Source organism: Paralichthys olivaceus, chromosome 16 (assembly GCF_024713975.1).
Source record: "Paralichthys olivaceus isolate ysfri-2021 chromosome 16, ASM2471397v2, whole genome shotgun sequence".
In the NCBI taxonomy this organism is placed as follows: domain Eukaryota; kingdom Metazoa; phylum Chordata; class Actinopteri; order Pleuronectiformes; family Paralichthyidae; genus Paralichthys; species Paralichthys olivaceus.
This window is the reverse complement of record NC_091108.1, coordinates 19,719,586-19,736,108: the sequence shown is the minus strand read 5'-3', so window position 1 is coordinate 19,736,108 and position 16,523 is coordinate 19,719,586. Positions and strand designations below refer to the sequence as shown.

General features: G+C 39.4%; 1 protein-coding gene across 12 annotated transcripts in view; it reads left to right on the top strand.

The window, feature by feature from the left end:
* astn1 (astrotactin 1) overlaps positions 1 to 16,523 on the top strand; it is a 389,228-nt gene that overhangs the window by 66,399 nt on the left and 306,306 nt on the right. For all 12 annotated transcript variants that reach the window (XM_069511745.1, XM_069511741.1, XM_069511748.1 and 9 more), the window contains exon 2: positions 10,639 to 10,820. In XM_069511745.1, coding sequence (XP_069367846.1) covers positions 10,639 to 10,820 — 182 coding nt within the window. The remainder of the gene's footprint in view (positions 1 to 10,638; positions 10,821 to 16,523) is intronic.

The window sequence follows — 16,523 nt, the reverse complement described above, 5'->3', positions numbered from 1 at the left end:
TGGGCTGCTTGGTTTATGTGATGACCACGTGAGAAGATGAATGAGTCAAAGATGGCTTGACTATACAGCATAATAAGGGCAGGTGCATGAACCATAACATATATCTTTATAAGTACCTTCTTCAAGTTGTTCACATAGTTACCTGTTCTTAAACATAGACTTCAGGGTTCCCAATAAGGGTACATACACAAATGTATCCGTTACAGGTATCTGATTGTTCAATCTCTGCGTTCATCAAATCGCTCCCCCAAGAACGTACTCAGGTTCAATTTCCCACTTTTCCTCAAAGAACAAGAAATCTGTGCCTTGAATCTCTGAAGTCTTCATCTCATGCTTGTCTATGAATATCATTTACAAGCTCTTCCATGGACCCTACCACTGCTTAGAGAGTTCTTTGAGCAACACCCGATGCTTGTAACTGCAGTGCAGCAGAACCACACATGTTTAACACATGCTGCTTGTCAATAGTATGACTGAGAACTTGATGGTTCATCCCTTTTTCTTTGAGTGTCCACATTGTCCATAGTATTTGTTGAACCAGTGTCAAATGTAATGTCTTTCCCCGATAAAAACCATGGTGACATTCCGAATGCTGACAAAGCCAGAACTGTTGGGTATTGTTCTTCAGTTCACCAACACACAGCAGGAAGGGGTTTTCCAGTTCCAAACTCACAAGGAAGGTCTCAACACTGGCTCCAATCTGCAAAAACATAGAGATATAGAAAACCATGAGAAAGAATTAAAATAAAAGTGATGTCAGTGTTATAACAACTGCATTAAAAAAAACTAAAATAATGCCTACGCTCAGATATCTCACAACATGATTGATGGCTTCGTATGAGCTAGTTTTAGCACTCTTCTTGTGCCATATTACCCTGTCGCGTGTCCTCTCTCCTCGCTCCCCCGCTGACCTGCGCTAACTTTGCACATTGACGGTGGACACCTTCACTGGTCAGAGATTCTTGGTACGCGAGAAGTGCTTAGGGTTTGCTTTGTCTTTGTTTGGTCCACTCTGGAGTTTATGAGACTCATATTTGAACACATTGAAAATAACGAGTTGTAACGTGACGCGCACAGCAAGGACATCAGGGACCGAAGCAATTCCAGATTCATGATCCGACAGCATTGACTGAGAACTAATGAAGAGCGTGTATAGGGACAGAGACAAGCAAAGACATACATGAGTGCGCTCCTCTTGGCACAGTTTGTAAAATAAAAAATCCTGCACCTGTCCAGAAAAATTTGACCATAAAAACATTACCGGTAAGCAAGGTAATGGTCCAGGGCAAGGTTTTCAGGAATTTGCATGACTTCAAATGTGAGCGTGATTTTCAATATTTTCTCTCTCATGAAAAATAACCTTCACTGTAGCTCTATTTATTTTGCAGTGCCGACAGAATTGAAAATGTATATAAAAGAAAAATAAAATAAAATCTGTCTGCAATAAACACTCTCACGGCTATGGATGATCCACAGACTTTCCTGTGAACAAGACCAATGTCTAGCAATTACAGATAATATAATAAATCCACAAACATAAATATGTGTTTAAAGACATAATGCACAAGCCACAAAAATACCTACAGTATTAAAAAACTCTAAATCCCAAAATATTACACATAAATGCTGCTTTAGTTTTAGCTGACTCTCCCTGAAGTTGTAATGCCACGAGTGTATCCTCTCTAAATTTCTTTTCCACTGAGATGACGATAACAATCATCACATTGCGTGGTCACCAGAGGGCATGGCGATAAGCAGGAATTACTTTGGCGCTGTGGATTCTGAATTCCCATAACTGAGTCATAATAAACAACTGTTAAAGAGAACACAACATTCTCCAGCTGAGAGCCCGGCCGTTCACAGGGGAAGTGCATGAAGGAGAGACGGGGTACTAATTTCCAGAATATTATTCCTTTGCAAACACATACAGGTTGTCTTTCAAGGCCGTCCTCTGACTACACTATAGCGGGGAGAATGTTTTATACATTTTTAATATGTGATTATTTTAATATGTTTTGTCAACTTTGTGATAGTTTGGAGTTTCAAAGAAGCTGAGATGTGGCCAACGCCTGATTTGCAAAATGCTTTCTCTGTGAATTGTGTATCCCTATCGTGCTTGTTCGTTTTTATATTTGGTATGAATAGAATAATATGAACATCAGCATGGAAACCAGGCCTAAATAGATCACTCAGAGAAGGAGGCCACAATATAGCATATATTGTTTGATCAGTGCATCTCATCTTTTATATTTGAGATTCTTATGAACAGGATATGAGATTATTCAGAATGTGATATAGTAGGTGAATACTTAAATATATATGGTTATTAAAGAATATTTTTTGGAGCAAATAAAATGAAGCTGTGTCCTATTTCAATTTCACATTATACAATAAATCCTAATTTACAGGTAGAAGAAATTACCACACTTTGCCTCTATGTGCTGTTTGACATCAGTGAGACAATTTTGAAATGACACTGTCAACCTAACAATGAGACAAGTAAATATTTTAAAGATGTATTATTCCCTTTTTTCTTGTTTTCCTCCATCTGTTGATGTAGTGAAACCAGCCAATTTTTTCATACATCTAAATGTCTCTTTATCTAAAGTTCTAGTTTCTATTCAATGCTAAAGTCAGTTGTGTCTCTTGTAATCATTGACTGCTTATAAAAATGGATGACCAGTCTCCCTTTCCTCCCTTTTGAAAATTGAAGCTGAAGCCTCCTGGATATTGGTGCTGCCAGCTTGTGCTTTTGTCATCTGGAGCTTGGAGTTTGTGCAGTAGTTGATCGTGGAGGGGGTGCTGTGGTATTCCAGCCCTGCTTCGACGTGCTCGGCGAACTGTGATGCACTCCCACCCGTCAGCAGTGATGTTTCACCCTGTGTTTGTTACCTGTCCTATCCATTAACTTGGAGGAGGCAAAGTTCATGACCTGTACTGCAGCCAGCCACCAGGGGGCCATCATATTATTTGGTCTCACAGTAAGGGAGCTGTCATGCACCCATCATTCCCAGCATCACATCATAGTACGGTTTCAGAATCGTTGCACCACTCGTTTTTAAGCATTCATCATTCATTTTAAAAGTACATCCACAAAGCATTTTCGATATAAGCCTATTATCAGTGTGTTAAGTACAAAGCTGAAGTCAAGGCATGGTCACAACTTGAGACTTTATAGCTGATACTTAAAACTGGTTGTGTTTGCCACAATAATTACTTTTCCCTGCCTCATACTGTATATCAGCACCTGTTCTCTGGAAATGATCCTTGGACGTTTTTAAATTGTCTTACATTCTTTAACTTTGATAAATCACAACTGGGTCATAATCTATCTTCAAGTATTATAGTAGGGACACATTGATCTAAGAATATGGTCAGTAATCCAGGAAGAGATTTAGCTCTGTCACAGGAAGTGATTAAAAACCCTCAATGAAAGACTTCTCAGTTGCAGCAGCATGTGGAGCTGGAGCTAGCACAAAGGCACTGGCAGGACTATGTCCATCTGTTCATTCACTATTATTTCTTTAGGATGTGGGCAGGAAAGATCAGAAATATGAATTTCTTAAACAGGACAGATAAAACTCAAATTATCTACATGGTTACAATTTAAATTGTCTTTTTTGTATCTTGGTGAACTAACCATTTAATTTATTATTATAGTGACAGTAGGCATAAAGACAGCGTCGTGTCATTGTCAGCAGTTAGCCGTAGCGCAAAGTCCCAGAGGGAGTGTATGAATCTGTTGCAGCCCCAGTGTAGCACAGAGTCCCTCATCTTATCCAGAAATGCTCTCCAATAAGATCAATTATTTTAATCCACTGTTGACACTTCACTGTGATGTTATTGCCAGAGACAGAACAAAACCTCCCCACTGGGTACTAAAATCCGACAGTGTTACGCTGCCAAATTCTCCCAAAAAGTGCCCTGCACGTCCCTTCAATTGTACCAGACAGACCACTTTACTGTAACTTGTTTATTTCCATCCTGATGCATTTGTCTTCCAACAGATTCATTTATTCTGTTGTTTAATTCTAAAATCCCCTCTGAGGATTTTCTAATTCCATCAGTTTTGCTTGGATAAGCAGAGGTCTTTGAGATTCGTGACTTAGAGAGGGAGAACAAGATTTTACTGAATGTGTCCTCATTTTAATGCAAAGTACATTTGACCTGTATATAAAGCCAGAGCATACTCTCTGAATTCTGGGTGATCAATTACATTGTGGCAGTGTCTGTCAATCAATTAGGGAATGGCAAAGTGTGTGTGGGGGCACTGGCCATTTGTTTATGCTCGGATTAAAGATTTTAAAATGCTGAAGGCAAACGCTATGTCAATTTAATTCTAAAGGAACTGAGAGTCCTTTAAACTAAATGGTTCAGTGAATCTGTTTTCAGAGGAGCAACACTAATAACGTGGCGTAATCTTATTACTTTGATCCACTTTAATGCTGTTGGGTGGCCACTTTCTTTCTTTCCTTCTCTCTGCTTCCTCTCTGCTCCCTCTGTGCTTGGTGGTACTGTACCTGGTCCCATGCAGTGAGAAAGGCAGTCTCATTAATCCCACTCTCATGGCAAAGTAGTCCCCGGGGGGAAAGAAAGCACACTTTTTAAAAAGTGCCCTGTCACACTCAGGCACATCATTTGCATTTAGGTTAAAACCAGTCAGGACTCTTAAATCTTATTTACGGGCAGAGGGAACTCTATCTTCACTGCAGCATGAGAGCTTCAGTTATAACAATTACAAACACATGCAGATGCACACGTGTACAAACACACACACACACACACACACACTGCTGTGTCACAGAAAATGCATTAAGTGTTCCGGTTTGTAAACAGGTTATAATTTATATAAGGGTTATGGCCATTATCCAGCATGCAAGTGTTTCCTTTGCAGTAATCAGAATAATGTGCTGTCTGACAAAGACGGTGCGGTACACTCGCACAGCGTGAAGTGCCAGTAGGTACTGCTCGGTAATCGCTTGCATGTACAATGTGTGCACAAAATATTAATGATGCCTACTCTTATCATGAATACTTAAGGCCAGGTAAGTGCGAACATAGATGGTGCATAGAAGGTGAATTGGAAATTTACATATGAAACATTAGGGAGCATGCTACTTCAAGAAAGCCCATGCAGGACATGAAATTATAAAAGCTCTTTATCATGATAACACGTCTGCAAGTCTCCATCTACTCGAGTGGCTGCCCTTAGTCACGACAGCTTTGAACCAGATAGGCGTGCTAACATGATCTGAATAGCATAAGACTTCAAGACTAAAGACTTTAGCATGTGTATGTATATAATTCTCATAAGTTTTGTGTTAGCATGATGACATATGTCCCTAATGTATGTGATGTCTATTTTTTTTTTATTCAATACAATACTGATATTTTTGTTGCACATTTGAAAGTACTAATCATTCTTAAATGGTTTTTGGATTTTTCTTAAATTACACAAGGCAAATCATATATCATACATATACTAACCATTAAGTATCTTTTTTTTTTTTTTTACAAAGTAAAAGTACTGTTAAAATAATGCTAATAAATGGTAAAAACTATTATACATAATTTACATGATTTAAAGTTCAATCAAATCATCCAATGAATATATAGATAACTATTTAAGTATTACGAATAATTAGAAAAGGAATTCTGGTATTTTATTTCCTTAATTAACTCGTCTAACTTGATCTGTGGATGAGGACATTTAATACTTCCTTGAAACAATGTTTATTGCATTTTGAGGAGATTGCTGACACGTGAGAGATGCAAAAATGAAAATCTAAGAAAACAATAACAAAACTAATATCTCCTGGTGAATAAAAGGAAGCCACACACATAACAGACAGAGAAGAAAAATGTCAAGAGAGTTTGTGGTGATAAGAGCTGTCAACAGTGTTGTAGTGCTCTCAACAAAATCACATGATCTCCACAGATCATGTGTTAATGCGTCACTTCCTGCCTCTGTCTGCTGCACCCGGCTGCTCCACCTCTGGCTTATGTGGAGGATTTGTTGCTCTTGTGTTGTGCACGTGTTAAAGGCAAAGTCTGGGTAGAATCCAGACCCAATTTATTTGACTTAACCCGCGGGTCAAGTCTGAAAAAGGCTATAGGTAACTTTAACCTCTGACTCCGCCTCACAACAGTTTGAAAAAATCTTTGTGCCCCTCATTTTTCCCCACAAAAGCAATAGCTCTCAATGCTCATCCACATATCTTCATATTTCAGTACATGCTTTGTGATTCCCCTGAAAAAACATTTTCCCTTCATTACTCAAATGAATGAGCCATAATCATCACGTTGACTGTTGAATGGTCTGCACCATTCCTTTCAGGGTTCGCAGCTCCTCCCACAGAGGTGGTTGAAGCAGTAACAGAGAGCTAACTGGTGGTTGCCTGTCCATCACATCTGCCCAAGGCTTGCATCTCTCTAATGAGCCGCAATTTAATGACTTCCACATTTCCAGTACCACAATAGACATAGTTTTTCAACAAAGAAGTGTGCTGGCTGCAAGAGTATAATTGTGTTCAAAGTTATGACAGTGTATTCATTGTATTTATTTGGTACTTCTGCTTAGTTTTTATTCTAGTGTTATTTCACTGCTGCTTACTGGGACCTCAGTACTTAGTTCTGCTCCCCCTCATGTACCTCATGTTTTGGAGTGACAATGAATCCCCTTCAATCTTGAATCTCGTATTGTTTGGATGAGACTATTGTGCTCTTGCAATCACAACTGACATTGAACTTCTTTTGGTTTGATGCTTTGTTGCTACAGAATTGGAATTTGCACCACATTTGTGACATGAACACTGGGAATTGTCCTGGACCTTCGGGTTTCTCTGTTACATATGACAAACCCAGCATGAGATTTTTCAGTCAGACGCATTCACAACAACACAAAAGTCTCCAGAGCATTCAGATGAGCGATGGTTCAGCATGTAGGAGGCAGGACATACATCCTACTGCAGAAATCACATATTTTTTGACTTACAACACAAATAACCAGACACTTTAGAATCTCATCTTTGTGTGTGGCTCCTCTTTTTCATCCTGAGATGGTTGCATTCCTGTAGTTTAGTTTTTAATAAATCCATCCATAACGTGTTAGAAGTCTCATCAACATCCTCCCAATAACCTACTGCTGTGTTCTCAGACATTTGTGTTCTTCAGACCAACCCTGCGGATAATGTTAGGAGATCATCTGGAGTTCAGTGCTTTTCTGAAAGCAGCTCAGGACAGACTTCTGTTTTAGTTTCGACCTTTGTGTTATTAAGTGTTTCAAAGCTAAGTCTAATGACATCATCACGTTTCTCATGCCATATAACATGCTTTTCTCTACTGATCAGCACTTTTACTGTTTAATATGCAATTAATGTGTAAAATTGACTCCTCCTCATTAACTAGCCCAATACGATGGTATACTAACTGCAAGGGTTTGATTTTTGATCCTTCATTATCCTATACGGTTGTGAATCACAGGCACAGATGACGCAGACAAAGCAGAACAAGGACTTAGAGCCCTGAATCACTTGAGTGCCACATTAAACTGGTGCCAATGTGCTGCAATGTGATGCATGTTCCTGAAAGTTTGAACACGTTGTGTTAAAGCTTGCAATCAGCAGGAAAAACTTGCTAGAAGCTACATCACAAGGAGCAATCAGTGTAATGGTCCAATGCAGCATGGGATTGATGTGTGTTTTCAAGGCTTACAGTGATAAGTAGGTTTTGTTTTGCGCGATGGAAGGAAGTGAAGAGCGTTAGTGCTTCACCTCTGCACTGCTCGTTGGCCTCTCCCAGGCTGTGCTCTCCGTCCTAATTCTCATCTCCTCAAAGCCTCAGCGAAGTGCTCATGTCACTCAGTTCTAGGCTTTTCCTTTGATCAGGTCTAAACCTCATTATTATTTACCCCCTCCAACCGACGCTGTGCCGTGCTGCACTGCAACACGGATAAACCACTACATACAGCAGAGTCGTATCGACTTTGATCAATTATGTAATATTCGCTAATGGACTGTGTCCCTTCAGTGCACCCCCGCCATCCCTTTCTGCTCTGCTTTGTGCTTATCTTTCTCTGTTTGGTTCATTGTGACATCTGTGTGTAAAATGAGCTTTATATTATTTAATGGCTTGTAGATCTAGCGTGATATATTTGGGCAACAGATTTGTGTACTGCACAGGGTCATGCTAGCAATTAGTGTAATGGTCTTTCGCAGGGGCAGTGTTCAAAGTAATCCATAAACAGTATAAGATTGTACACTGTGCACCATACTTTAAATGGCAGCATTAAACAGGATGCGATGTGCAAATGCCTAATTAGAATTTTGGAAGGGATTAATGGCCCCTGCTAACAACAATGGGAACTATAAAAAAAGTGTTTACAGAATGCAAATAGGCTGATTAGTGATTACCCAAAATATTCTAGAGAGAATATACTTGTTTTATGAGACAATAATGTAGGAAGTTATAGCACTTAAATGCTTTATAGGTGTGAATTGTGTATTGATCACTTTAGTTTTATGTCTGCCATCCCTTGTTCATTTTCTCACAGTTTTTCTCTGCTGAATTGCTTTTGCATGCATGCACATAACTTGAAGACATATAGACTGTAGACTTAGTACTCTTCTTGAGACAGAAACATTTAAAAGAAAACTATTTGTTAACCTCTTGAATGTGATGCTCCTGAATGAGCTTTGAATGATAATTTGAGGTTTCCCCTCTCCACACTATACGTTTATGTCTCATTCTATGTCTAAGTAGAAATAATCATTTTGATAAATGTGAACTGGGTTATATAGAGATATGTATTAGCGTAGAAAGCTATGTTACACAACATTGTACAGATTAAAAAGGGAGGATTTCATTAAGGTCATCATTACAAAAAAAAAAAAGATCTTGAATTTAAGTCACACATTTGAGCTTCCGGACCACCTGTCTGTCTGTCACCCATGACTTGGGTTTGCCTTTCTGTGTGGTTGTCTTTCTCTCTGTCGTGCCCAATAAACAGTGCACTTCATCATACTTCTTTCATCCAGTCTTCCAGTCATCCAACCCTGCTCGCAGCCATGCAGGTCCAGCTAAGCTCTGACTTTCGAAATACCATTCTCTCTTAACCCTCAGCTTTCATCTACCTAAAGCCTCATTTCCCCAGTATAACTTCACTTTATCACTTGTGTTCTGCATTGAAATTAGTTTTATCCATACACCCAACAGAGTCTGGGCTATAATGAAGCATTTTCTCATTGCTAAATCAAATTGCGAAATGTAACCCACTCATTTTTGTCGTCCACTGTAGCAGGTTTCTTGGCAAACAAAAAACAAATTTCTCCTTAATTAGTTTGTCACTTTTATCTTGTAAATTTTCCTGTAAACTTTAGTGTTTAGTGTTTGCCAGCTCCTCTACAACCTAATACACCTTCATAACATTCTCATTCTGCAAAATTGTGCATTGAAATTGCTCTTAATTCCTTTTTTTTTTTTAAAGGGATATTCCCAGATAAGAAATTAGATGTTTGTGGAGAGTGAGTGAAAAAAGTAAGAAGCTTTATGCATCCATGAAATGTTTGATATCTAAAACAGATGAAACAATTGAATGTAAATAGAATTTGGCAATTGGTTCAGTGTCAATTGTCAATTGTCAATTAGTCATTTGTACATAGAATTCTACACTTTTCTTTACCTGCAAATCACTGTATCATTGTTATAACATAACTGCACATCATCTGTGAAAATGATATAAAATCCATAAACCTGCTCAAGTACATTAAGAATTTTTATGTTCAGCAGCAGTTTGACGGTAGAGATGGCTGAAGGATTCAGTGCAGAGTCCTGGTCGGACTTCCCGTGATCTATTTTCATTTGTCTTCCACTCAGCACTCCTACTTCTCATGACTTATGAGCCTGATGCATCTTTGCGACTCTTCACACTTACATAATGCAAAATCACCCATAAAGCTCCGTCATGCATTTATAATCTGTTCCATTCCTGCCCTGGGTGTGTGTGTTTTGGCATCCCTAATACTTCAAACAGCTCGGAGTGGAATGTATTGTCTGAGGAACTGAGGTGTGACACAAAGCGCAGTGTTTCTTCTGTTCCACTGCTTCCAGAAAATCCCAGTTTACTCATCTTTATCATTCGAGTTTAATCATTTCTTCACTTTTTTTGTTCTCCCAAACCGCGTTAGCATGCTAATGTTTGCTAATTATCACTACACAGAAAGTACACCTGAGGCTGGTGGGAAAACTAGTAGTTGTGCAGGTATTTGTGTTGAAGACAGTTATTTTACCTTATGAGGTACGCTGTACATACAAAGCAAGAGGTTTAGGAATAATCATTCTGGAAATAATGCATATCTGTTCTGATGGTCATGAAAATTCATCCTATAGTTGAGACATTTCATCTGGTGTACATTCCCCTGTCTCATCAAAACAGTTTGAAACTGGATGAAACTAATTAACATTGACACATCGCATTCATTATCCGGCTATTAGTTATTGAACCCACACCATGACATGTCTCTGATTCAATACATTTCTCTGTCCCAGTGGGTTTTTGTTGTGATGTTGGCAACGGTTGCTAGGAAATGTGCATTGAAACTGCAAAGCTTCTCATTCAGTCCCCTCTGTATTTACTTGCAGAAATCTCTGGGAACTCAGAAGACATCCCTCTGGTACGCTGGAGGCAGCAGTGGCTGGAGAATGGCACTCTGCTCTTCCACATCCACCACCAGGACGGCAGCCTGAACCTCCCAGAACCAACAGAAGACCCCGCCAATGACTCTGCCAAGGAGGAGCTCCGCATCCTGCACATCTCCGTCATGGTAACAATTCCTGCTTCTGTTAAAACTGTTCTGAAGTAAAATTCAATTTTCTCTTGACATAACTCACAAAAGAAAAAAGGTAATTCCTGAAAATCGTATAAATCAAAAAGCAAAGGTTGACTGCATTACCATTTCATTAACAAATAAATTCAATTCAATGAATACATGAAATTATAAACAACCTCAGGGATATCGTCTTTGATATAACACATCCCGCCCTCTTGTTTTGTTTCCCTTTATATTACATGTCCTGCACCCTGTATGACAGGGTATGGACATGTGCAAAATGAAGTATTTGTATATGTTACACAGTACTTACATAAAAATAGATGGAGATTCTTCCTTTTTTTAGGCCATCCAGAAACTGCAGTCTATAAGCAGTAAAAACATGTTGTACGTCTGTGTGGAATATGATATATTTATAAAGTTTGATATTTCCGTTTCAGCATGTATATTTTTTGCATGCCTGCACTGTATCAAACCTTATCTGCTATGTCGGCAGAGTGGGAAATGAATCCTTAGATCTCACAGCTTCCTCCTCTTGCCTGAGGAAATGTATATTTATTAGATCTTAGATATGCCACACCTACTCCCTGTGCCCTTTTCCAGCCCAAAGACATTACAATCGTGCTTTGATGGATGATATGTATTTTCAGACATTGAAAGCATATTATAGCTGCATACACAAATGATTAGTCAGCTCCAGACTTTTGCCTGCAGCTACATCTGCTGAACGGAGGCAGGGAGGCGCACATCGATGCCCGCTGAATGCCAACGACCTTTAGACCTTGTAAAAATAACAAATACCTGACCTTGACTATCCCCTGCATGTTTTGCATGAATTAGCAAACTTCAATGCGATCTACGGGACATGCAGGTTCAATCGGTGACAACATTTCTATGTGGAAACAAGGTAGCCAGTGTGGCGGTTCAGCTTCTTACCTCTTTGATTTTCCTCTAATCTCCCTTTTTTCCTTCCTGCTCTATCTGCATTTCACATCCCATCAACTTCAGGTTCGGGTCTTTGTGCTCGCTGCTCTGCTAATTCCTCATCCTGAAAGAGCTGTGGCAGCAGCCCTGCCACCAGGCTATTTTCATTAAGGTGTTGGTACAGAGGGATTAGCATGCAGATATAAGCAGACCGTGACAACAGATGGAAGCAGTGTTGCCACTGTGATCACCAGGCCCTGCTGCAGCTTGCCACCCTGCTGGAGGCCCTGACCTATAAATCCAAAGCCATGTCACTTATTCAGCTCCTTGTGGATACAAAAAGGGGTCCCGTGAAGGCTGTGTTACAGGTTTTTTTTAGACTGAGCCAACACCTGTCACTGGACCTCTTTCCTTTGTGTATCACAGGAGGCTGCAGGGCAGAAGCCGTCAGCACAGGTCAAAGTGTGGATAAAGAAGCAGTGGTATACACTTTTGGATGTCTTAATTGTTTTAGATCTCATTAAAATCTTTGGAAACAGTAATGGTATAAAAGCATATAATCTGTATATGCCTATGTCATTAACAGCAGTGAGGGACATTATGTAGGAACATTACAAATCTGTCTTTGGTTCAACTTTGGCTTTGACAATTATATCTATTAAACATAATAAAATTCTGCTCAAAGTAACTGCACCATTGGCACCATTGTTACAACAGTGAGCGACAACAATGACACATCATCCCACAAACCTTTTTCAGGAATAGCACAAATTATGTAATATTTATGTTTTGTTTTACACAAGCATTTCTTTTGTCAAGTGTGTGTAAGAGTGCTCTTTAGTATGCCTAGATTATGTTCTTACATAAGCATAAATCTCAGATAAAAAAACAATGGTGAATGTCAGAATCTTCCAAAAACTGTGTGAGTGGGCTTTAAAGATTCAGTGTGTAAAATGTAGTGCCATCTAGTGGTGAAGTTGCATGTTGCAGCTGAATACCCCTCACTTCTCCTTCCCCTTCCAAACATGACAGAGAACCTGTGGGAGCCGTCAATTGTCATAAAAACTCAAAAGTGGCCGAATAAATTGGGGGAGGAAAAATAAGACAGTAGATGGAGGTAATGCACCTTGCTGTTGGTTGCCACCCACCAATAGACCGAACAAAGAAGAGAATGGGATGCAACTCACAAGGTAGACACCTTTATGCAGTACAGCAGGAAATGAGCACAGTGAGGACAATAAAAAGGATCAAAGAGGATAACTTCTTGACTAGGTAGAGTATAGGACGTACTAGACTCATAATACACTTAATAAACAGACATCCAACAGGATTATGTGATCACTGCCAAATGGAGGAATCAGTGGAGCAAGAAGAAGAAGTATGATATTGAATCACTCATATGATGGATTGGTTGCCACCCACCAATGAACCAAGCGAAGAACAAGAACAAGAAAGTTGGCATTTCATTTTCTGTTGACAATTGACTAATTTATTGATAATCTGATGAATTGTTTTACCTCAAAATCCACTATATTTACATTCTGTTCACAGAAGTAAGTGTACAGCCAGTAAGTGTTATTAGGACGTCCTTGTTTGCTTTTGAAATTTGTGTTAAGAGTTTTCTTGTTCAGCGCTGCAGCCCTCTTTTTATCAAACCCACAAATTGAACTGTCCCCAGGTCTGCACATGTTGACCATAGGCCAGGAAGCAGAACATCTAATCTGCCGCAGTTCGTTGCCTGGCCACAGTGCTCCCCACAAGTCAGTTTATGCCTAATGGATGAGTTGGGACTGCAGTATTTTTAGGCTTGAAGACAAGCCAGACTTATCATGGGCCTGAACCTACAGGGAAATCAGGTTCAGTGAACTGCACCAAAACTGGGGTCTGAAGCCAGAAAAGGGATTTTTTTGTCTCTAGGAAAAGCCAACATGTAATCTGACCCAAGAACTTAGATATTCTGCTCAGTTTTTGATGGAAGATGATATCCATCTATTCGCTGAGACATTTTAAACTGTTATCGTCCACTTTTTGATGTGCACTGTTCTAGGTAAAGGTTCCTCCCCACACTTTCACATTCAACAAGGTGACAGTAGTGTCCTCCACTGGACATCCATAATAGATGACTAACCTTGTGTATGTCTGTACCGACACCAGGTGAGACACTGACAGTTCAAACTTCAGCTTGAGCCCCAAAGGCCACTAAACTAAAAGTAAATCCCAACACGGCAATGTAAGACAAATAAAACCACTGTGTAGTTAAGAGAGTTTCACATATTAAGTGGCCTGATTGGTTTGTTCCGAGTCTAAAGCTCCAGTGTGTCATTGTTTTCACCTTTTTAATTTCACCAATTTTCATCAGTTGCTGTTTTGCTGCAGGGCTTCAATGGATCAGTCATCACATGCAGTACAGGGACTTTAACACCAACCCCAGTCAATTACATGATATTAAAGAGTGATCTAGTTTTCAGACATGGCTTAGGATTTTATGTTTCCCTCTTCAAGCTGCATTCCTTCTTTCCCCAGAGATCATTGAGTACATTTTTTTTAATTTGACCCAACGTCACAGTTCAAGGTACAGTGTGTAGAATTTTGTGATATCTAGTGAAGTTGCATGTTGCAGCTGAACACCCCTCACCTCATCCTCCCCTTCCAAACATGGAAAAGAACCTGTGGTAGCTTCAGTTGTCATAAAAACTCAAAAGGTGTTTAGTTTGTCCAGTCTGGACTAATGTAAAAAACATGGCGGCCTCCGCAGAGAGGGTCCCCTTGATGTAAATATAAAGTATTTAAATATAAAGTATTTAAATATAAAGGGCCTTTTCTGGGGTAAAGTAAACTACAATTCATGCAATTTAGAAGAAGCAAACTTGTGAAAACATCATGAGGATTATTCTACATTAAATTTCTCACAATAGTTCCCTTTCACCTAAATCTTACACACTGGATCATCCAACTCAAATGTATGAAAAACAATAATAATTCTAATAAACAATCCAATAAATATTGTTTACATTGATGATGCAAAAAAAAGCGCAAAATCCAAAATAGTTCCAGGTTTTGACCACATCACTTCTGTCACTCTGTATTTGGCTGAATGATGTACATATTGGCCAAGATGACCAGATTTGGTTTGTTGTGGATCAGTAGTGTGAAAGTAGCCCCTCCCTGTGCCCACTCAACCGGAAAGGTGAGGAGCAGTCGAGTCTGGGAGAGCCGTATGGTGTTGGATGTTAACAGAAGCAGATACCGCCAGGCAGCTCCTTTGTTTTAGTCTGCTTTGTGCTGGCAGACATTCAGTACTGGGGGTTGAATAGAAACAATACACAATGATTCCACTTATTTGGGTTTGTGAATTACATGAATGGTGAAGTTTCTCACACCATTGTTCCTGATCCCATTTTATAGTGTTCAGACGTTATTTTGTCAAAATCATATTTTCTTTCTGCGGAGATGCTCAAGTTATTCTTTACATTTGACCTTAAAAATTGTGAAAAGGGGATTTGGATAAGTAGAGAGAGGAACACTGTAGGAACAATCTGACAGAGGTGGGGCAGTGGACTCCAGGAGGAGGGTTGTGGTGTTGGGGTTATTACTTAATACATTTATAGATACGCACAGTATGATTTAGAACAAAAAACACATTTTGAAACAGATAACAAGTTACATTTGATGCTACATTGTCCTTGCAGTGTAGAAACGTTTTGAAACAGCATTCACACTATAGGATGAGGAGGTGTGCCTCATTTTGCACAATTGCAAACAAACAGGGTTTTCTGTTCTCTTTGGGCCTTACAAATATTTGAAAATGTGCAGGTTTTTAAATAAAAAAGGAAATACACCAATGGTCTTTATTTAATTAAACGACAGCTCCCAGATTCATTTGTCTCAGAGCACTACTTCTGTGATTGTGGTAAACACTTCACGTCCCTTTAAACAACTTTAAAGTAACGTTTGTCTTGATAAAACAGTATAACAAGATTTATTTTGATCACTTGAGGACGTACACAAAGTCCCAGTGGTGCAAATCCTCTAAGAAAAATTGAGCATTTTTCTTTAGTTAATCCTTCACTTATATTGTCTGTCAGTATCTCCCTTGCGAGGCTATTTCAAAGCCGTGTGTTACAAAAACCCATGTAGAAAAAATTAAATACCTTACTTTATTTTGAGAGAAAGATTGTACTAGTTACTTTCTTTCATACATCAATATTGCAACTAACATCCAAACTATATGCTATCAAATACAACTGGAAATACCATATAAAAAGATTTAATCCAAAATCTGTTCAGGATATTTTGACATCTTTCTCCACATGGTCCCATTAAAGCCCTTTGAAGACTAAAAATTGATAATTCTCTTTTTTAAATCATGACTGTCTTTCTTGCTCTCTCTTGCAAGCACACACGCACAACACACACACACACACACACACACACACACACACACACACACACACACACACACACACACACAATAGCCTCTGTCTATTGGAGGAGATGGTCAACTGGACACATCTCTGTTTGTGGTATATTGACATTCATATGTTGACCCGTCTAAAACCTGCATTGATAGGTTTGGTTGTATAAATCTTAAATCAATGCGGCCCTGACCACTTGTAAAGCTGTAGCCTCGGCTCAGTCCCAGCCTCCGGAGCTGCTGTCTGAGCATCACAGCATGGCGTGTTTTTGAAAAGCCTGCCGAGCGAGACACACCAATCCATAGCTTCCCTATGGGCTGAGAGGAAGGCACACAGCCCAAACGCCTCGCCTGTTTGT